The sequence below is a fragment of the Leptodactylus fuscus genome, chromosome 9 (genome assembly GCF_031893055.1).
Source record: "Leptodactylus fuscus isolate aLepFus1 chromosome 9, aLepFus1.hap2, whole genome shotgun sequence".
NCBI classification, from domain to species: domain Eukaryota; kingdom Metazoa; phylum Chordata; class Amphibia; order Anura; family Leptodactylidae; genus Leptodactylus; species Leptodactylus fuscus.
In genome coordinates, this window is record NC_134273.1 from 51,401,290 (window position 1) to 51,425,176 (window position 23,887).

The 23,887-nt window shown below is 43.9% G+C and overlaps 1 protein-coding gene across 1 annotated transcript in view; it reads left to right on the forward strand.

Annotated features, from left to right (window-relative positions):
- The first annotated feature begins 1,705 nt into the window (after nucleotides 1–1,705).
- ALDH9A1 (aldehyde dehydrogenase 9 family member A1) overlaps nucleotides 1,706–23,887 on the forward strand; it is a 37,525-nt gene continuing 15,343 nt past the window's right edge. The window contains exons 1-6 of the mRNA XM_075286707.1: nucleotides 1,706–1,766; nucleotides 9,450–9,638; nucleotides 11,690–11,835; nucleotides 14,165–14,294; nucleotides 21,280–21,414; nucleotides 23,362–23,558. Coding sequence (XP_075142808.1) covers nucleotides 9,458–9,638; nucleotides 11,690–11,835; nucleotides 14,165–14,294; nucleotides 21,280–21,414; nucleotides 23,362–23,558 — 789 coding nt within the window. The 5' untranslated portion in view covers nucleotides 1,706–1,766; nucleotides 9,450–9,457. The remainder of the gene's footprint in view (nucleotides 1,767–9,449; nucleotides 9,639–11,689; nucleotides 11,836–14,164; nucleotides 14,295–21,279; nucleotides 21,415–23,361; nucleotides 23,559–23,887) is intronic.

The window sequence follows — 23,887 nt, forward strand, 5'->3', positions numbered from 1 at the left end:
GCAGAACGGAGACCGGGCGCAGATGTGAACGAGCCCATACAAGGTGAACGTCGGAAATAAATAAAAAAAAACGGAAAAAACCCGACGGAAATAATAATTTTTTGCCATCTCACAAAATATGCTAGAAAAAGTTATCAAAAAGTCATATGTACCCCAAAACAGTACCAATAAAACGCACAGGTTGTCCCTCAAAAAATAAGCCCTCAACCAACACCGTCAACTGAAAAATAAAAATGTTACGCATCTTAGAAGATGGTGATGCAAAAAACATTGATTTATGTCCCCAAATGTGTTTTTGTTCTGCAGAATTAGTATCGCATACAAAAATAATATAAATGAGGTATTGCCATAACCGTACCGACCTGCAGAATAAAGGTAATTTGTTACTTATTTTGTATGCTGCATGGCAAAAAATTTAAAGGCTAAAATGCAATGCCAGAAATGATGGGGGTTTTTTTGTAATCTACTAAAAAAAAGTTAATAAAGTTTATTTTATAAGTTATAGGCACCCAAAAATGATGTCATTACAAAATACATCTCATCCTGCAAACAACAAGACCTTATATGGGAACATCACCGAAAAATAAAGAAAACATAGCTTGTGCAATGTGAGGACAAAACCCCTCAAAATCGCTAAATCATTAGAACACGACTGGCTGTGGCAGGAAGGGAATGTATAAGAGGAGCGAGGGTATATCAGGGGACACCCCAGGTTTAGAGCTTACAAGGGAAAATATACCAGAAGTGACACCCCCAATCACAGGAGGTACTGGGGAAATAGTAGGGAATTTGGTGTTCCAAATGTGTTTACAGTTTACATATTGACTCTTCACCATCCGCTGTGCATTCCCACTTGGGATATTATTGCTCACTACCCCCCCCCCCATATAAATTATTTTAGGGGTGCAGTATTAACAATGGGTCACTCCTTAGGGGATTCCACATTTCTGGTACTATAGAGGCTCTACAAACATGACATGGCGTCCAGAAACCAAACCTCTAAATCTGTGCTTCAAAAGTCACATACGCTCCTTCACATCTGCACCCTACTGTGTGCCCAAACAGCAGTTTACACCCACATGTGGGGTATTTCTGTGCTTGGAAGAAATTGCATAACAAACTGTAATGTGCATTTTCTCCTTTAACCCCTTGTTAATGTGTTAACTTTAGGGCTATATGAATGTAGTTTTGAAAAAAAAAAATGAAATTAAAAGACGTGTCCTGAAGTGCTTGCGTCACCACTTTACTTCTGTGAGACTGTCAGAGATCTCCATTCTTGAAGTCTCATAGAAATTAACGGAATGGTTGCCAGACATATACAGCACCGATCCATTCACCTGTGGGACCCTATTCATGTTATTGTTATAGGTCTGATTGTTAGATGTGGGATACGTGCCTAATAGTGCGACAATCCGATTAATGTCACATGACCAATATTGCTATGTAGCCTCTCAGATGATAATTTGTGAATGGGAGAGTATGCCTGCAAAATTCCTCTGACACTAAGCGTAAGTTCACACGGCGATTTTTGGTCCGGAGCCTGAGGCGGACATCACTGACGCCACGCCCTTCAATCGCTTATTTACGAGATATTTTCTGTACAGGTTTGGAGAACAATGTGCAGACTGTCCCTCTGCAGACCCTGTACTAGTGCACTGCCCTCTGACAGCCTAGGAGGGGAGGAGAAGCGGGGCGGGCACTAGTACACTACATAACAGAGCCCGGCCAGGGTGCAGACAGCACGGTCCCGGGACAGCAGACAGCAGGTATGTAGCCGCCGCCTCCGCCCCACGGGTATCTTATTGCTGCTCTCCTCTAACCCGAGGCTGTGCGCTTACAGTGCGTCATGTTAGGCTGTTCTCTTGACTAGAAGTACAAGCTAGGCTGCAGCACCATGGAGTCGTGTGTCACTACAGCCTGTACAATACTTTGTACAGTAGGAAGCCATGTCCACCCAGGGAATAGAGAAGCCGGAGTGTGATGTGCCGGGGTGTGATGTGCATGTTGTGAGGGGTCCAGGGAACTTGTCCTGCTTATATCCGAGCTGTTTAGGGCACGTTCACACGGTGTAACTGGGCAAAGTTATAATTGCATCAAATCTGCATGCTGGGCTTTGTGCAGTTTCTTAACTTTATCGCTAAAATATATTTATGCTTTATCTGCAAAATACAAAACTACATGCAGTTTTAACTTTGCTAAACTGCACCATGTAACTGCAACCTTACTTATAGTACTTTCTAGGCAGCGCTTGTTAGCCTGACCTACTGTCTGATACTATTATGTAGGGCTACATGGCTAGTATTCACATGTCAGTCACTATGGTTTATGCACCTGACTGGATTTTTACCTCCCTTGAATTTTTTAATAACTTCAGCACCGCATGCAGTTTTTAATTGCAGTAATGAGTAGTACCTGTTAGGCTGAATTCACATGATGGAGTTTCACTTGTCATACTTCGTTCTAGGAGTGGGAGTTCTAGCATGATCAGTGGCGTAACTACCGCCATAGCAGCAGAGGCAGCTGCCACAGGGCTCGGGACATTAGGGGCCCGGTGACAGCCGCTACCGCTGCTATCATTATACTCGGGGGGGGGGGGTCTTTTCCGACCCCCAAGTATAATAATCGGCAGCCTGGGAGAGGTAAGAAACACTGTTACTTACCTCTCCACGATCCGTGCAGACTTTGCCTAGTCGTCTGATGTCTCATGACCCCAACCTGGGTCATGTGACATCTGACGTCATTGAAGATGGACTACTTCGGGGGCCGGCAGCGTAGGAGACGGGAGATATGTGAGTAACAGTGTTTTTTTTTTTAATGGTTTTTCTCCCCCTGGGTCTCCGATTATTATACTTTGGGGTCTGAAAAGACCCCAGAGTATAATAATTGTTTATGAGTGTCCACAGTGGGACATAATACTGTGTGCAGGGGCCACTATGGGGGATAATACTGTGTGCAGGGGCCACTATGGGGGATAATACTGTGTGCAGGGGCCACTATGGGGGATAATACTGTGTGCAGGGCCCGCTATGGGGGATAATACTGTGTGCAGGGCCCGCTATGGGGGATAATACTGTGTGCAGGGGACGCTATGGGGGATAATGCTGTGTGCAGGGGCCGCTGTGGGGGATAATGCTGTGTGCAGGGGCCGCTGTGGGGGATAATGCTGTGTGCAGGGGCCGCTGTGGGGGATAATGCTGTGTGCAGGGGCCGCTGTGGGGGATAATGCTGTGTGCAGGGGCCGCTGTGGGGGATAATGCTGTGTGCAGGGGCCGCTGTGGGGGATAATGCTGTGTGCAGGGGCCGCTGTGGGGGATAATGCTGTGTGCAGGGGCCGCTGTGGGGGATAATGCTGTGTGCAGGGGCCGCTGTGGGGGATAATGCTGTGTGCAGGGGCCGCTGTGGGGGATAATGCTGTGGGCAGGGGCCGCTGTGGGGGATAATGCTGTGGGCAGGGGCCGCTGTGGGGGATAATGCTGTGGGCAGGGGCCGCTGTGGGGGATAATGCTGTGGGCAGGGGCCGCTGTGGGGGATAATGCTGTGGGCAGGGGCCGCTGTGGGGGATAATGCTGTGGGCAGGGGCCGCTGTGGGGGATAATGCTGTGGGCAGGGGCCGCTGTGGGGGATAATGCTGTGGGCAGGGGCCGCTGTGGGGGATAATGCTGTGGGCAGGGGCCGCTGTGGGGGATAATGCTGTGGGCAGGGGCCGCTGTGGGGGATAATGCTGTGGGCAGGGGCCGCTGTGGGGGATAATGCTGTGGGCAGGGGCCGCTGTGGGGGATAATGCTGTGGGCAGGGGCCGCTGTGGGGGATAATGCTGTGGGCAGGGGCCGCTGTGGGGGATAATGCTGTGGGCAGGGGCCGCTGTGGGGGATAATGCTGTGGGCAGGGGCCGCTGTGGGGGATAATGCTGTGGGCAGGGGCCGCTGTGGGGGATAATGCTGTGGGCAGGGGCCGCTGTGGGGGATAATGCTGTGGGCAGGGGCCGCTGTGGGGGATAATGCTGTGGGCAGGGGCCGCTGTGGGGGATAATGCTGTGGGCAGGGGCCGCTGTGGGGGATAATGCTGTGGGCAGGGGCCGCTGTGGGGGATAATGCTGTGGGCAGGGGCCGCTGTGGGGGATAATGCTGTGGGCAGGGGCCGCTGTGGGGGATAATAGAGCACGCAGGAATTCGTAGGAGGGGTCGGTCAAGGACATGCGCGCGCGGGGGTCTGATGACACTATGGGACAGTTTGTGACTGGGAGGCAGAGACTCCTCGCATGATGGGTAACTAAGTTCAAGCTGATAAATCATGGGTGAAACTCTGTTATGTGAATAGAGTCTTACTATGTGTTTGAGCTTTATATCTTCACACAAAGTGCGTAGTAATGTGTGCTAGGCATTACAGCAATAGAAGAACTAACCCTCCTGAAGAAATACATGCAGTTATTCACAGTAGTGACTGGCATATTTATGCTAAAGCTGGGCTTAGCCCCATGTACATGACTTACAGTAGTATGCCATCTGAGGGGGCTTGCAATGCTCCTTTCTGATGATTATACAGCAGTATCCTGCTCCATGACATTGGAATGGAACCCCTTATTAAAACCAATGGAGGACGGAAGGTACTTGGATGTACCGGAGTACGTTCTGCCATAAAATAAAATTGTCCCTGCACACTTGTAGTTTGCATGAAGCTTTACACACGGCTTTTTTTTGCAGAAGATTTGCATGCAATTTTTGGCAAAGACTCACCTTATAAACTCTGTTTTAGCATACAGGTAAAATGCATATGCCTTTTTCTGACTCTTGTTCTGGTTGTTTTATATGTTGGTTTGGGTGATACGCATGAACTCTTAATTTTTAGGTGTGGTGCTCATAAATTTTTTATTTTTTTTAAATGTAACTTTGCATTTTATTTTTGCATCTGAAAAGTTTGAAAATTGTCCTGGCTACTAGTGGTGCAAAATGTCCAAAAACCCCTTGAAGAGAGAGAGTAGAAAAAGTACGGACCTCACACGTATGCAGGCATTGGCTAGGTTCGCATTATTGCCCAGTTTCTGCCTGGGATTCCGTTTCCCATTCTGCTTGAAAAATGCAGACATGGTGGAACTCATTATAGCCTATGGGATCTGTGGGTTTCCAAAGGTAACCGCCCTTTTTTTTTTTTCTTTTTCCCAAGCAGATTAGGTTTCTGTATGGGGGGTCCCTAAGCGGAGCCCCTGAACGCAGGTGTGAACCTAGCGTTTTCCATATAGTTGACATGTATAGTAACACTTGTTACTGTAGCTAAATATTGCATACAGTTCTTCAGAAAAACTCGGTCTAAACTAGGTTCACCTTAGCGTTCAGGATTCCATTATCCATATATACTTGGATGAAAGACTATAATGGGGTTTGCTGGGTTTCTTCTTTAAATGGCAGGGAGAAATTGCTTGCAGGACTTTTCTCTCCGCATGATTCGTGTGAACGCTGTGCGGAAAACACACGGACCCTATAATAGTCTATGGGGTCCATGTGGTTTCTTAGCTAACTGCTCTTTAATACCTTCGGTATTCCGTTCCTCCCAAGTGGAATACCGAATGCAGATGTGAACCAGGCCTGATGTGTTGCTGCCACGGTTTTTCCACACAGTGCTTTTTTTTTTTTTTTTTTTTTTTTTCCTTTTGTGCTGCAGCCCGCCATGTAGGGTTTTGTCCTAAAAGAGGCTCTGTCTGTGTCGTTACTCTGTTGCAGTTAATGTCCGTTGCCATTTTCCTATAACGGGTGATGGCAACAAACCTTAACAGCGCTAGTGTGAACATGGCCTAACAGGTACAGCATCATCACACATGATGTAGGGGATGCCCTGTTATGAAGTGGACCTTGTACACTTGGCCTGTAGATCTGCTGCTCTCAGAGCATTCATAGGAATGTATTTACCATTATAACTGTTAATGTGTATGTGACAGACTCTCAGAACTCTTCACAAACTCTTGCTGGGCAAATATTTCTAGATGAATTTTATAGTTTCTTTTCCTGTAATCTCTAAGTTGGAGAGATTTATTAATACTGGGGCACCAGTCTCTTTCCCAGTGCAGCATGCCAGAGATTCCTAAAACCAGGCCAAATCAAAAAGTATCTGGAATCTTTGACAAATATTCTGAACCTGGCAAAACCGAAGCTTCATTCTCCAAAAGTGATTTGGGGGATAAACTTCACAAAACCAAGAAATGAATAGATTGCTAAACCAAATCTAAGAAAACTGATGGAGACGCAGATATAGATAAATCTGCCCGTCTTAAAAAATAAAAAATCAGACAGCATTTGCTATTCCAATTATTCCTGGAATGCAAACTCTAAGGATCAGTTTGTTACTCAAGAATCGAACTTGGATTTCACCCACCAGCCTTTGAGATTGAAACCAGAAGCTGCAAGTTTTGCTGTCAGCCACAGTGGTTACTTTCTACAACAGTTGTGTATACTACATATTATATATGTCTCCTGGTCTGTGTATGTTTCTTTTCAGCTAATCCTGTTCATATCAGCACTAGCCTCTGTTTGGCTAGGTTACTGTTGCTTTTTGACAGCAGGAATAGTTTTTGGACCTGTTATGTGTCAATGGGATCAGTCCTTACAGTACGGCTATAATCGGCTTCAGGTTGTTGGTTTTTTTTGTTGGTTTTTTTGTTGATGGAGATAAAATGTGACATTTCATTAAAAGTGAAAAAAGGTGAAAAGTTTGTCTTGAAGTATTGATGGCCTAGTCTTAGGTAAGTAATATTAAAAGGGTTGTCCTAGGATAGTTAATCTACTTACTGTACCTGTCCCATGGTATCACAGCTCATGGGCCCCAGGGATCCAGCCAAGTCACAACCACAGGGTTATGTGACTTGAAGTGGTCTTCAGCTGCTGAGGTCACTCTTCCCTTTTCTCAACGAATCTCACATAATTACCTGTAAGATCTTTGGTGGAGGGAGCAGAGTGGCCCGGGATGCTTTGGATCACATGACTATCAGCTGCTATAACCCAGGACAGGTAAGTAAATTAACAGTCTTTGGAAAATCCCTTTAAATCTGTGGGTTCTGACACATAGCCCCCTCTCCAATAAGCTGTTTGGGGGGCTGCAATGTCCTCAGAGAGGACTGCAGCCTCTTCTTTGTTTACATAAGTTTTCTTCCAGCATGCCATATATTTAGTAGTGGCCCTGCAGGAACGTTGTACCATTTAGTTACTTGAGACAGATATGTAATACGGTGCACCACTGCTACTGAACTGTTCTAAATGTTTGATTTGAATTTGATAGTTTATATTATATACCATAAATGTTTATTCCAGCTGGGATTGAGATATAAACGCAGATGCATATCACTGGAAAAAAAATATGGGTAGAACTGTAGTGTTATATGAAGAGAAGAGAATCTCTTCTTTCATATGAAACCAGAAACAAGTTACTATGCTTCTTCGGTTGAGATATAACTGCCCTTCTTTTCTCTAAATGTTGCTCGCCTAGCCTGTACACCATACACTGTCGGAAATGGGGCATAGCTCCTAAATTGAGAAACTGAGTAAAGTATTTCACAGAAAGGAGCCAAAATGTAATAATGTACCACATATACTCGAGTATAAGCCGACCCGAATATAAGCCGAGGCCCCTAATTTTACCACAAAAAACTGGGAAAACTTATTGACTCAAGTATAAGCCGGGGGGGGGGGGGGATGCAGCAGCTACTGGAGAATTTCAAAAATTAAAATGGCCGGAATTTTTGGGTGCAGTAGATTGCTGGGGAAGGGGTGTTTTGATTGTCTGTCTGCCCGTTCCCTGAGCTTGAGGACTGGTTTTTTTTTTTCCCCCCACTTGGAATTCAGCCTGCCTGAATATAGGGTATCTGCAGTGCTCCTATTAACCCCTTCCCGACGGAATAGGAACACTGCAGATACCCTATATTCAGTAGACCGGGCACTTTCAGACACAGGGACACCTATTGTGTTTCACAGTCATTTTCTACTTTGAAAGCAGGTTCACATCAGCGCCCGATCTCCATTATGCAGGTTTCCGTTCCCTACCCGAGAAACTAGGCAGGAGACGGAAATCGGCAGGCGAATCTCTCTCTCGCAGAGGAGCACTTTTTCAGCACAAAAACTGTGCTGAAATACTCGGCTTATACTCGAGTATATATGGTATTTTACAAAGTGTATTACTCTGCCAAAAATCAAAAACTTGTTTGAAAATTTAGTTAGCGTTTCAATATAAAGGACAGTATTCAAACTTTTTTTGTGCCAAGGGCCACTTTCATACAAGCCAGTTTTTCTGCTCACAAGGGGCAGGGTTTTCAGCAGCAGGTCAGAGTTCGAGCCACTGAGTGGCTCATAAGAAAACACAATAAGGGTGCATTCACACTACAGTGATTGATTCTGAACGTTAAAACACGTTCAGAATCAGCGCGTATAAAGCACATCCCATTCATTTCAATGGGAGCCGGCATACGAGCGCTCCTCATTGAAATGAATGGGCTGCTTTTTACTCTACGAACGCTCCCATTGAAGTGAATGGGAAGCGCTCGCGTGTACGGCTCACCGTGTGAAGGGGCCTGGCGTTCGGCTCAGTCTGAGCCGTACACGCGAGCGCTTCCCATTCATTTCAATGGGGAACGCTCGTATGCCGACTCCCATTGAAATGAATGGGATGTGCTTTTATACACGCTGATTCTTAACGTGCTTTAACGTTCAGAATCAGTCACCATATCCGTAGTGTGAATGCACCCTTAAACTAAGGCCCATGTAGCTGGCTGCGGGAAAAAACGTTGCAGCAATGCATCATGGTTTTTCCCACAGCGCTTTTCATAGAAACTCGGCAGACTGTCGAATTTCTGCTTCAATTATACCTATAGGGAAACCGCCGTATAGGTATAACTTACATGCTGCGATTTCCAAAACAACGTCTGTTTTGGAAATCACAGTGTGTCTGCTGCGTATATTTGTCCGCAATGTGTGGATGGGATTCTCTAGTTTATGCCACGTAGGGCTCTGGCCTAAAGTGCATATTTAATTATATTTATGCAGACTATAAGATACACATATCCTGAGTGCAAGAACAGGGCTGAGAAGCTGCATTTGTAACCTGGTAAGTGGAAAGTGATCTGCTGGGAGTAGCCTACACTAGCAGACCACTCTAAAAAAATGAGTCTGAACAGTTACCATGTCGACTGATGCTTGTGTTACATGCAGCATGGGAGCATCAGCTGACACATAGTAGCCTACAGAGTTCCTCAAAAACGAGGCCGGCCCAGAACCAAATTATCTGTGGCCCGATCACGAGGGACCCCTGCGTAAAGTACTGATGACCTTTGATGTAGCAAAGTTATTTTTGTCCCTCAAACTCATGGCCCCAGGTACAAATACAGTCCCTAAAACCTGTTAAGGAACTGCATGTAAATCAATACAATTTGTATTCAAAACTGTATTCTTAATGGCATATTGTACATTCTGTAGATCATTGAATGAACCTCCTTGGAGCTGCTCCTATTGTTCGCTTTCTGATCCCCAAACTACAACTGACCATGAGCCGTACTCTCTGCACTGGGACATTCCAAAACTCCCAGCCTCTCAATTACAGAGCAGGGAGTAGAGTGGAGCCTATAGATTCCATAGGACAGGAACAAGCTTATGAACCATCCACAGGTAAGTAGTTTTACCTTCATTTCCTGAGTCAATAATAAAAACTGATCACAAAGTCATGTGTATCTGCAAAAATACAAGGTCGCTTAAAGCCTTATTGAAATAAAATATTAACCCGTTATGAAAGTGAGAATGTAGAGAGGGATGAAATGTTATTGGTTTTACGCTAAAATGTGTTAATTGCTAATGGGTTAAAACACAAGTATGGAATCAGAGATTTGTGCCAGCAATATTGGGTTATAAATTCATAAATCTGCACTTTTGGGAGTTGTTTTTTTTTTGCAATTTTAATATGACTTGTAGAGGGTTAAGTAATAAGCAGTAAATATAATTTTCTCATTTGTACTGTTCTTGTCCCTGGGACTGGCTTATGAATAGTGAATTGGTGCCATAGATATTGTGCAATCTGGCAGTAGCCCCGTGATATTGTTTGCAGATGTCTTATGTTGCCTTTGTCCTAAAGTTTATTCCAGTGCAGTTGCTTGTTTTGTATATGAAAACACAAGATAAAAATCTGCTAACTGTGTTTGTCATTACATTAATGATGAGATGCTGTTGGTTCACATTAGCTTTATGTTCTATTCTTATCAGAACCTTTGCAGCTGTATAAAATACGTTTGACTTAAAGAGGTATTCCAGTTACAACAAGTTGCCCTCTATCCAAATTGGTGATCAGTAGGTACCACTCCCACCCGCCCGCTAATCGCCCCAACATTTCTTGTATTATCTACCGCAGTTACAACCATAGTCCCTGGTCATATAGTCACACTGGTCTGTTCAACTGAATGGTGACCACCGGAGATGGCTTCTATATTGCAAACTCCATGAAAATCCTGGATGAAAGTGCGTGCACACACACACCCCCTCCCCCTCCCTGTGCCAGTCTTCTCAGGCAAAATGACTGACCCTGGAAAGGAAACTCATCACACCCCCTGCCTCCCCATTATAGTCAATTGGTTCCATCAGGATCTGTTCCTAGCTTGCTTTTAGTTTTTATTTATCTATGTGAACTCAGCCTGAAAATAAAAATTGACAGCTCTCCAAAGCAGAAATTCATTAATCTGGCAGAGACACAGTGGTTTTTGCAGATCTCTCAACAATTAGCAAGGTTACGTAAGGAAACAAAAAGCTTATGCGTGCATTCCCTGCTCTAGACAAACTTCTAGGTTCACATCTGCGTTAGCATCTCTGTATCTGACTGCGCTGTAGGTTCTGTTTAATCTGGAGTTCTTTTCTCTCAAAACCCGGTCGGCCCCATTATAGTTTATAGAGTCTACGGATAACAGCTTTGCTTACCAGACAGGCTCTCTGTCTTTGGGGTTACTAATATAAAGATGTATATATTATATGCAGGCCCTAACCCCCCCCCCCCCCCCCATGCCCCCATTCTTAGTTTGACGATTTCTATAGTGGTCCAGAAGTCACTGTTCAGGCTCTTTTGTGGTCACTCCATCTGATACATCACTGACTGTTCTATTTCTGCTACTTGTATGTGGAGTAAAGCAGGATCATCAGCAGGGAAGGATCTATTCCATTGTAGTGTATTTTATGGAAGAAATCCTCAAAAAAAAAAATTCTATATTTACCTATATACCTAGGGTGGCCATGTAACGTCCCCAGGCACATTTTCTGGTGACTTTCCATTTCCAGAAATCCAGCATCACCAATACATGTCTATACTTCAGTAGCGTTTTACTTGCCATAGTGATAACAATATGTTCTGTCCTGAAGGGCAAAACTGTCCAAATCTGGCCCTATAGAGTGTTGTAATACATTCTGTTCCAACGCTGGTTATATAGAATCAGAGGGTTTGACAGCCATCTCCAAAAGTTGAGACAAGTGTAGGAATAGTTTCAAACTATAACTCTCTGGGCTGCAGAGCAGCGGTTTATAATGTCTTGGGTTAGTGATATTTTCTGTATTTAAACTTTTTAATGTTAAAAATAACTAGAAAAATTGAGGGTTTCTAAAACACTTGACCAGTAGCTTATGCCAGGCTGTAGACACATAACATATATTTACATGTATTCATATATCTGGTTATGCTGTTTTAGGGCGCGTCATTGCAACTGTCCCTTCTTCTGGAGAAAAAGAGGTAAATGAAGCCATTCAAAGTGCCAAGTCTGCTTTTAAAATATGGAGCCAGAAATCTGGATTGGAGCGAGGTCGCGTTTTGTTGGAGGCAGCACGTATTATCAGGGTCAGTATTTAAGGTAGACGTCCTCATACCACTAGAAAACTGACAATGTGCTGAATTCAATGGGCCCCTAAGCAGGAGAATTTCTGCACCGATATCTTTCCACTGTCAGAAAGGCAGGTCTTGCAGCTCAGTGTGATCGCTGTGAGGAAGCACAAGTCTATAGAAGAGTAGTACTGTCAGAGGCTGTGAAAAGTCCCCTTTAAATGGCTTTCTGTTGTCTTCTGCACTTATTAACTAAGTCTTTGACACCACACAGCACTATGTACTTTAGAGGGAGCAATACACAGAGGTTTATTAACTTTTGAAGCTTGGCATAAAAAGATTTCAACCTGGATTGCATTACTACAGATAAAACGTTTCTGGGTAAATGTGTTACATTTATTTCTTAACAACTTCATGACCTTCTGCTGATGTAAACTGTTCAGGTGGAGAAATATAGTAGGTTGCTCCTGTGTATGTACGATATATTGCACACTAAGTATATGCAGTTCTTCACAGGGTATTGCCAACTTTGGGGGGGGGGGGGGGGGTTGAGGAGGAGGAGTGAAAAAAGCCCCCCCCCCCCAACATAATCTGCAACAAAAATGCTGCATTTCTGAAACGTGGTGCCTCGGCCTAAAAGCTATGTACACCTTTTGTGGCTACTTTTTAATAATTATTGTACCACGTGTAATATTGTCTAAAACACTTTTCAAATAGGGTTTTATTTAAAAATTCAGCTTCCGCAGCCTTCACTTACAGTCACATAGTATAAATTTCCCTTTCTCCTTCTTGAAGGGATCGCTCTGAAAAGCCATCTGACAGTTTGCTCTTTCAGTGTTATCCCTGTGGTTCAAAGAGTTTATGCTGAAATCGTATCAAGCTCATTTTAAATGTGTTTGTGGGGCCTTGGGATAACCGAGATGACGCTCACAAATGAAAATTGTTAGACTAAGGCCCTGTGTTGCAGAAACGCAGCTTTTTGTTTTTTTGCTTTTTTTGTTTTTTTGAGCCAAAGCCAAAAATGGCTAGAAGAAACGGACATGTATATAAAGTACTTATACTTCTATCTTCTGCTCAATCCACTCCTGGCTTGGCTCAAAAAAACTGCAACAAAAAAACCTGTTTCCTCAATGTGGGCCTAAGGCTAAGGACCCACGGTTCGGAAACACTGCGTTAAAGCAACAGAAAGTTCCGAGTTTTCCTCCATGGAATTTCTGTTACTATTATATCTACAGGAAAGCCGCCAGCGTTTCCGTAGATGACATTAAAATGCTGTGATTTCCAACACCGCGCCAGTTTTGGAAATTACAGCATGTTCGCACTGCGGATTTTAATGCAAAGTGGGCATGGGATTCCCATGAATCCCATCCACTTTTCCTTTACTGTATAACGCCACGATTTTCCCGCAGCATTTACGCTGAGGGCGAATAGCGGCATTTCTGGCCCTTGGGCCCCGGCCTTAAACAGCTTTTCTGAAGGATCCCTGTGAGAAGGTGAAATAGCAGCTTTTACTAGATGAGAGCAATAAAAGACTAGGTATTGCTTATACACAACATCAAATGTAAAAGGTCTTACTTACCGTGTTTCCCCCGAAAATAAGACGGTGTCTTATATTAAATTGTCATCCTAAATATAGGACCTGTCTTATTTTTAGGGGACGTCTTATGACAACCGGCAGTCATGCCGGCACTTCCTTAGCGGAGCGTCAGCATGACTGCCGGTTGTAGGGAGGGGAGGGGGGGGGGGAGGTATCATACTTACCTTTCCCATCTACATAGTAGGGCTGGTGCCGCTGTTCGTCCCAGCAGTGGTGGGTGGGACTTAGTGAGCCTTCGGGGGTGGGGCTTAGCAGGCTTTTCTTGGGCGGGGCTTAGTGATCCTCACTTCACTGACACAGCAGCCGGCTGGATGCTGTACTCTGCGTCCGTGTGCACAGGAAAGCCGGCTGCTGCCTCTTCAGTATGCCGGCTGCTTCCTCTGCCTCTGGGATGAGCTTGGAGAGTTCATCCTACAGCAGCAGGGACAGTGGACACAACAGCAGAGGCAGCAGCCGGATTTCCTGTGCACACCGAGCACATTGCACAGTGTTCAGTCGGCTGCAAAGATTTTTGGGCATGCCTTATTTTCGGGGGGTGCCTTATATTAGGCAATTCAACAGAAACCCCCCGCATGCCTTACTTTTGGGGGGGGGGGGGGTCCTAATTTCGGGGAAACCTGGTATCAAGGTTTTCTCTTAAACCTGTCCAGGATACAGGGGTGTTCCCCCTTTTCTAACAGTAGAACATCAATCTCTTAATCCCAGAAAACTCCATTTAACTGTACACACTTTTATATGGCTTTGTTACAGGAGCGCAGTGAAGAACTCGCCACCATAGAAACTATAAACAATGGGAAATCCATTTTTGAGGCTAGAGTGGACATTGAGATTTCTTATCTAACTCTGGAGTATTATGCTGGACTTGCTGGCACCATGGCAGGTAAGACCGTTTTGACTCTTAAATAACTAGTTCTTTATTTGCAGCGTTATTTCGGCAGGATTGGCTGCATGTTTCAATGTGTAATTGTATTCTGTAATGCATAATACATATATGTCTTGTATTGCTCCATTAAATACACATTTTTTTTTTCATGAAACAGGAATGTAGATGTCTATTTTGTTAAACCGAATGTCTTATACCACTATAGGGCAACTTTTCTTACAACGTTCTGTCTCACTATACAGCACTTAACCCCTTCCCGCCGATGGCATTTTTTGATTTTCGTTTTTGACTCCCCTCCTTCTAAACCCCATAACTTTTTTATTTCTCCGCTCCCAGAGCCATATGAGGTCTTAATTTTTGCGGGACAAATTTTTCTTCATGATGCCACCATTAATTATTCTATATAATTTACTGGGAAGCAGGAAAAAAAATTCAGAATGGGGTGGATTTGAAGAAAAAATGCATTTCTGCGACATTCTTACGGGCTTTGGTTTTACGGCGTTAACTGTGCAACCAAAATGACATGTCCCCTATATTCTGTGTTTCGGTACGGTTCCAGGGATACCAAATTTATATGGTTTTATTTACATTTTGACCCCTAAAAAAAAAATCCAAAACTGTGTTAATTTTTTTTTCTAAAAGTCGCCATATTCCGACGGCCATAACTTTTTTTTATACGTAAGTGTACGGGGATGCATAGGGCGTCTTTTTTTGCGGGGCCGGGTGTACTTTTTAGTTCTACCATTTTCGGGAAATGCTTTTGCTTTGATCACTTTTTATTCAAATTTTTATCAGAATCAAAACAGTGAAAAAACGGTGGTTTGGCACTTTCGACTATTTTTCCCGCTACGGCGTTTACCGAACAGGAAAAATATTTTTATAGATTTGTAGAGCGGGCGATTTCGGACGCGGGGATAGCTAACATGTATATGTTTCACAGTTTTTAACTACTTTTATATGTGTTCTAGGGTAAGGGGGGTGATTTGAACTTTTAATACTTTTTATATTTTTTTTATATATTTTTTTTTTTTTTACTTTTTTTTTTTGCATTTATTAGACCCCCTAGGGGTGTTGAACCCCAGGGGGTCTGATCACTAATGCAATGCATTACAATGCCAATGCATTGCAAAAAATCATCCTTTCTTTTGCAGGCTGCATAGACCAGCCTGCAAAAGAGAGGATTTGCAGACAAGCCTGGGAGCCTAATACAGGCTCCCGGCTGTCATGGCAACGGGACGTCATGCTCCAGGAGCCGGCGATCCCAGGCAAAATGGCGGCGCCCATGCGCCGCCGGGAAAATGGCGCCTTTGACCGCGGCGCCGGAGGGTTTAATGCCTCCGATCGGTCCGGTGACCGATCGTAGGCATGAGAGCCGGTTGTCTACTGCTTAAAGCAGTAGACACATGGAGGCCGCCCGGCTCCCGGGCGGTCGCCATAGTTACAGGCCCGACATGCGCCGTACTATTACGGCGCATGTCGGGAAGGGGTTAAAGGGCTATTTCCATTTTGGCCATGCCTAAGTCCCAGATGATATAAGGCTGCAGGCGTCTGAAACAGCTGAACAACTGTTGTGTTACACAGCATAACTCCCATAGAAGTAAATGCGCATTCTGAAAACTGCAAAGCTAAACCTTGTTTATCTCTGTGGGACATTAAAGGGATGTCTGACTTCTTTATTGTTTTTATAGGGCTGCTGAAGGGAATATAAACATTAAAAACGAATAAATAAATTCCTCTCGGCAGTGACTAGTATAGCCTTCTGTTTGCAGATCCCAAGGCTATTTGGCTGCAGTGTCGTAGCCGTAATAGGCTACATCCTGGATCAATCAGTCAGTCCAAATTAACCCCTTAACGCTAAATCACGTACCTGTACGTCAGGGAATGTGGTTAGTTCCTGCATTCCCACGTACCTGTACGTGATGGAGATCGCACGGGCTCAGAAGCGGAGCCTGTGCAATTTCCACGGGAGGCCGGCTGTATCTGACAGCCAGGCTTCCCCTGTAGCAGCAGGGACGGTGATTGCACCGACCCCCGCTGTTTAACCCTTAAGGTCCCATGATCCATAGTGATTATGGCACCCTAGGGGTTTGGCCGGCTATAAAGCATGCTGCCGGCTGCATAAGGAGTCTGTGTTAGCTGTAATTTACAGCTACACGCTGCTCCTTAATCCCTCCCCCCATCGGAGCGAGCTCCGATGGGGGGAGGGTTAACCCCTTGGATGCCAGGACGAGAGGAAGCTAGTCTATGCATCTGCATAGCTAGCTTCCTCTATAGACTGCAATACACGTGTATTGCAAGTCTATAGTTAGTATAGAACCAGCGATCCTTTCTGATCGCTGGTTCTAGTGTGCTTGCAGCACAAATAAAAACATGTAAAAAAGGTTTTTTTAAAAAAAAAAGTGTGTAAAACAAACAAATAACAAACATAGTTACATTTCTTGTAAATCTGGAAAATTGCTGTTACACTTGTTAGCCTTGTAACGTCCAAAATAAATTAAAATACAATCAAAAGATGATGCCGATATAAAGCAGAGATATGGGAGATACTATTTATTACTGTATTTGGGTGGTATGACTATCTGCCTGAAAAGCAGAGAATTTCACATTTTGAAATTTTTTTTCCAAATTTCCTATTTTTTTAATAAGTAAATACAAAAATATTGATTAGTGTTTACCACTAACATGAAGTATAATGTGTTATGAGAAAACAATCTCAAAATCACTTGTGTAAGTTAAAGCGTCTCAAAGTTATTGCCATTTAAAGTGACACATGTCAATTTTGAAAAAATAGGCCTGGTCCTTAACAAACTTTTGGGCTGTGTCCTTAAGGGGTTAAAGAAGCTTTTGTCGCGCGATTTTGCTAAATAATCACACAGAGTCCAAGTCTGTTTCATCAGCTAGCTAATGCTTCAGTGCCCAGCACCACACAGCAGAGCTACTGACTCTTTATTGCAAATACACACACTTTTACAAAAGGGAAGGCGGGGTTAATGCATAGTTCAACAAAACTTTGTCCAAAATCCTGAGTTGTCCAGCTTCTATTGGTTTCAGTCCTTTGATGTCCAGCCTTCCTTCGTTCACCCAAACGACCCCCCCCTTGCTGTAATCTGAAGATCCTCACCATGAGGCATGAACACAAGACAAAAACTCCATCTTGGATTCCGAACTCCTTTGTTCAATACTTTAGGCATTTAGTAGCAAGGAAAACAATTAGTATTTCCAAATAAACAAACATGCAATACAGAGTATAAGAGTATAAATTCATAACCTGAGACTTGACAGCAGCAGTCACCTGGTACAATCACAAGGTTTTAGTGGTTACCTCTTCACAAATAGTATACAAACAGCTCGTGACTACTGTGATAAATAAGTCATTGCTGAAACCTGTGAGTGGCTACAGCATGTACCTAGCACAAACAGGACTTCACAGCCTGAGGAGAAGCTATTCTCATCTCAGCCTTTCATCATACCATTTACTATGGGCGCTCCTCCTTGTTGAAAGCAAAATAGAAACTTTCAATTTTTGGTGGGCAGGGGTTGGGAGTTAATTTTAAGGCCAATGTTGCAACACAACTGCAGCCACTTAACCACCACAAACTCTCTGGCCACTAATCCACTGATTATAGTCAGTGCCAGCATGGTGGATGAAATTTAAACAAATTTCAACCACATAATGTGACGAAAACCTTCAGTGCAAAATGGCCTGTGCTATGCAGTATGCCAATTTTTGCTGTATGAGCTGCAGCAAAGTCTACCCCATTTTCAGAGAAACCTGCTGCAGAATTTTCATTAGGGAAGTTCTGCCATGTTTATCTCTTGTTGCCCTAGCCCAAAATCAAATGTGTGGCCAGTTGCATCCCATTTCCAATTCTTCTCTGTCAAAGAAGAGAAACAAATACAGCTATGCAACTTCCATATTTTTGGTTTCATGTTATTTTAATTTGATGGGAAAACCCACAAAATTGTAGTGAAATAATCAAGAGGATGCAAAAATGTTGTTTAAACAGAACTTTATTTTAAAATTTGACTCCAAAATTGGAGCAAATTTGCCAGGGGGTTTAGGCTGCGTTTCTTTAGAGCAGTGTAGGAAAGTAGATAAAGTGATTCCAGACAGATCTTGTAGAGGAGACAGGGAGAGTACTGCTTATGTCAGCCATGGGCTGACAGCTTTCCCTAGGTCATTGTGTGTACCTAGACTGTCAGCCTTTGTGGGAGGTCTAGGCAGAGCTCTCATTGCACTCCTAGGAATCCATTCAAGACCACCTCTGCTCTTTACTCAAAAACACTGCTTAAAATCAAATACTGCATTAATGTATTGAGTTCATCTCTTCTTTTCTCCTGAAATTATATTAAATATCTGAAATTATGATATTCATGTACCGTATATATACTCGTGTATAAGCCGACCCGAATATAAGTCGAGGCCTCTAATTTTACCACAAAAATTGGGAAAACTTATTGACTCGAGTATAAGCCGAGGGGGGGGGGGGGGGGGGGAATTTCAGAAATTAACCACTATGTCCAGTCAGAACACATCAGCTGCACAGAGATCGTGCAGCTGATTTCAATGGGAGCCGGCTGTAACTTCAGCCGGAGCTCCCAGAGAGATAGCAGGGAAGATTTATTCCCTTCCCTGCTATCTCGATTGCTGTGTATACAGCGCTCAATGAACGCTGTATACACAGCTATGGACGCAGCCATAATTCAGCTGCCCTCTGACCCGGCGGACACGTGATCCGCCGGGAGCAGCGTCTTACAGGAGCTGCTGGGTCCTACAGGACTCAGATCAGCTCAGTAAGCTGTATATACAGTGTGGAGGAGGCAGTTTTCCTCCTGCATCTGGGGTTAAATGTACCAGCCCCATTTATAGGAGAAATCGGCCTCCAATACAAAAAAATAAGTGATCAGATATCCCCAAAGGTCTCTTTTCACCTTATGGGGACACAATCTGGAAAAAAAATAAAAATATAATAAAAAAAAGTTTTTAAAAAATATAAAGAATACGCTAATAAAACGCCGTTATTTAAGGTTATAGCCCCACCCCCGACGACACCATACAAAATAAAAATTACCGTAACGGAGAGGAAAAACTATATTATAAAGTTTTTCAGTGACACTTTGTGTTATTAAATAAAAAAAAAAAAAATAATAAATTGAAAACCAGACACAATTTTCCTCCTATTATGCTTATATTTTCCTGGATATAAAAAAAAAAATTAAAACACATTTGAAAATAAAAATAAAGCCCTATGTGTCCCTGAAAAAAGACGCAAAAATTAGTTGACTAAGACATAAGAGAAAAATTTTACAGACCTCAAAACCGCACATACAAAACAAACCTAAAATGTGTCTGGTCCTGGACCACAAATTGGCCCGGTACTGAAGTGGTTAAAATGGTCGGAGTTTTTTGGTGCAGTAGGTGCTGGGAAAGGGGAGGGGATGTTTTGGTTGTCTGTCTGCCCCTTCCCTGAGCTTGCTGAAAAACTCAGCTTATACTCGAGTATACACTCACCGGCCACTTTATTAGGTACACCATGCTAGTAACGGGTTGGACCCACTTTTGCCTTCAGAACTGCCTCAATTCTTCGTGGCATAGATTCAACAAGGTGCTGGAAGCATTCCTCAGAGATTTTGGTCCATATTGACATGATGGCATCACACAGTTGCCGCAGATTTGTCGGCTGCACATCCATGATGCGAATCTCCCGTTCCACCACATCCCAAAGATGCTCTATTGGATTGAGATCTGGTGACTGTGGAGGCCATTGGAGTACAGTGAACTCATTGTCATGTTCAAGAAACCAGTCTGAGATGATTCCAGCTTTATGACATGGCGCATTATCCTGCTGAAAGTAGCCATCAGATGTTGGGTACATTGTGGTCATAAAGGGATGGACATGGTCAGCAACAATACTCAGGTAGGCTTTGGCGTTGCAACGATGCTCAATTGGTACCAAGGGGCCCAAAGAGTGCCAAGAAAATATTCCCCACACCATGACACCACCACCACCAGCCTGAACCGTTGATACAAGGCAGGATGGATCCATGCTTTCATGTTGTTGACGCCAAATTCTGACCCTACCATCCGAATGTCGCAGCAGAAATCGAGACTCATCAGACCAGGCAACGTTTTTCCAGTCTTCAATTGTCCAATTTCGATGAGCTTGTGCAAATTGTAGCCTCAGTTTCCTGTTCTTAGCTGAAAGGAGTGGCACCCGGTGTGGTCTTCTGCTGCTGTAGCCCATCTGCCTCAAAGTTCGACGTACTGTGCGTTCAGAGATGCTCTTCTGGCTACCTTGGTTGTAACGGGTGGCTGTTTGAGTCACTGTTGCCTTTCTATCAGCTCGAACCAGTCTGGCCATTCTCCTCTGACCTCTGGCATCAACAACGCATTTCCGCCCACAGAACTGCCGCTCACTGGATGTTTTTTCTTTTTCGGACTATTCTCTGTAAACCCTAGAGATGGTTGTGCGTGAAAATCCCAGTAGATCAGCAGTTTCTGAAATACTCAGACCAGCCCTTCTGGCACCAACAACCATGCCACGTTCAAAGGCACTCAAATCACCTTTCTTCCCCATACTGATGCTCGGTTTGAACTGCAGGAGATTGTCTTGACCATGTCTACATGCCTAAATGCACTGAGTTGCCGCCATGTGATTGGCTGATTAGAAATTAAGTGTTAACGAGCAGTTGGACAGGTGTACCTAATAAAGTGGCCGGTGAGTGTATATGGTATGTTAAATGTTGGGAAGCATTCAAAGAGGACTGTTGACCTCTTGGGGAAACTCTTGAAGTAAAAGGACACCAGAATATATTGACATTCTCGAATATGTGAAAACCTATTCAAAAATCTGTGACCAACTTAGGCTCTGAAGTTGGTTCCCCACATGCAACAGTAAGCAGTGAAAGTCTTACAAAGTCTTTAATGGTGTGTGTGTGTTTGTCATACATATAATTTTTTATTTTATTTTTTTCTATTCAGGACAGCATGTGCAGCTTCCAGGAGGATCATTTGGTTATACCAGAAGGGAACCTCTTGGTGTTTGTGTAGGGATTGGAGCCTGGAACTACCCTTTCCAAATTGCTTGCTGGAAGTGTGGTCCTGCACTTGCATGTGGTATGTATAGGCAGTGAAACTTACAGAAACCAAACTTTGTTACTGTCTTAAAATGAAGGTGTAAGTGTAAAGGCTGTTGGGAGAGGTACTGCTAGCATTCTAGTGATCAATGAGGCTAGTGGACCCAGCCTCTCCCCTAAATACTGTCCTGTACTATACTGTAATCATGTATCACAGGTTATCTAACGTGGGGGTTGTTCAGCTTGGTAAATATGACTGTGTAGGAGCGACCTAATTACAATGTACATGAACAGTGAAGGAAATTATTTTGATCCCTTGCTGGTGTTTTTTTTTTTTTTTTTTTTTTTTTTTGTAAGCTTTCTCAATGATAACTGACATGAACAGTCTATAACTTTAAGGGCAGGTTAATTTTAACAGTGAGAGATTATCAAAAATAAAATCCAGTAAATCACATGTATAAACTTATTTGCATTTTGCATAGAGAAATAAGTTTGGTTTACCAGAGGGATCAAATACTTGATGGCAAAACCCTTGTTGGCAAGCACAGCAGTCAGACTTTTTTTTATAGTTGACTGAGGTTTGTGCACCCGTCAGGAGGAATTTTGGTCCACTCCTCTTTGTACATAACCTCTAAATCATTAATATTTTGAGGCTGTCGCTTGGCAACTTGGAATTACAGTTCCCTCCATAAGTTTTCTATTGGATTAAGGTCTGGACACTGGCCAGGCCACTCCATGACCTTAAAGGGATCCTATCTTTTAAACACAATTTTTTTTTTTTTTTCTCTCTTTCTCTAGCTGACACGTCGCAATAGCCTTAAGTAAGGCCATTCGTCTCCTACCTTTATCAGTCGCCTCCGGCCCGCCGTTTGGTAGAAATACCGGTATGCAAATGAGTTCTTTTGCAGCACTGGGGGCGGGCCCCAGTGCTCAGACAGCACTGGGGGCATCCCCAATGTTGCCAGAGAACTCTCTCCAGCGACGCCTCCATCTTCAACAGCAACCGCCTCTTCTGCGTCTTCTTCCGGCTGGGGTCACACTCCGGTGCCTGCGCAGTCGGCTCTGCCATTAAGACGCAGGCAAGAGCCGAGTGATCAGGCCGGCCGGCGTCCATTTTTTTTTTGGAGGCCACTTGCGCGTGCATGCGCAGTACACTCCTGTTCTCCATAGAACTACAGGAGCATACTGCGCATGCGCGCGTAGCGGCCTCCAAAAAAAATGGACGCCGGCCGGCCTGTGCACTCGGCTTTTGCCTGCGTCTTGATGGCAGAGCCGACTGCGCAGGCGCCGGAGTGTGACTCCAGCTGGAAGAAGACTCAGAAGAGGCGGTTGCTGTTGAAGATGGAGGCGTCGCTGGAGAGAGTTCTCTGGCAACATTGGGGACGCCCCCAGTGCTGCAAAAGAACTCATTTGCATACCGGTAAAAAACAGTATTTCTACCGAATGGCGGGCCAGAGGCGACTGAAGGAGACGAATAGCCTTTCTTAAGGCTATTCTGACTTGTCAACTAGAAAAAAAAGTGTTAGGATGCCTTTAATGTGCTTCTTTTTGAGCCACTCCTTTGTTTCCTTGGCTGTATGTTTTGGGTCATTGTCCTGCTGGAAGACCCAGCCATTTTAATGTCTTGGCGGCGGGAAGGAGGCTGTCACTCAGGATTTTACGGTACATGGCTCCATCCATTCTCCCATTGATGTGGTGATGTAATCCGGTGCCCTAGCAGAGAAACACCCCAAAACATAATGTTTCCACCTCCATGCTTTTGCAGTGGGGACAGTGTTCTTTGGGTCATAGGCAGCATTTCCCTTCCTCCAAACATGGCGAGCTGAGTAATGCCAAATAACTCAATTTTTGTCTCCTCTGACCCATCTGGTTGATTCTGAGAGTGATTGGGAGAAGGTGCTGTGGTCAGATGAGGCAAAAATAGAGCTCTTTAGTATTAGAGTAAGATGTAACCTTTTGTCCTTTCACATTTTTCTTTGTTTTCTAGGAAATGCTATGGTATATAAACCATCTCCCTTCACTCCAGTCACAGTAGTTTTGCTTGCTGAGATCTTCAAGGAGGCAGGAGCCCCTCCAGGCCTTTTTAATGTGGTACAGGGTGCAGCAGCCACTGGAGAGTTGCTCTGTAAGCATCCTGATGTGGCTAAAATATCGTTCACTGGCAGTGTCCCTACTGGTTCAAAGGTAACTCTGACATAGAATAGGTTCAAAGTATGCAAACATGGTATTGCACTTTATGATTTCAGGCTCATTTCTTGTGCCATTTTAAATTCCTTTGCAAGATTTCCCCAAATATACCTCTAACTTTTTCGGTCCACCTTTTACTATACCCTATTTTTTCACCCCCTTAGTAACTCAGTGTTTCTAATCTCCTTCACATTTTTTTTTTTTTTCTTCCTCTCCATTTATTAGATTCTTGTACAATGTTTAGTTATACCTCTGTTACTCTATATCTTCTTTCCTTGCCAGGAACATACTTCCTGCTATAAGTTTGAATACAATGCCCACTTTTA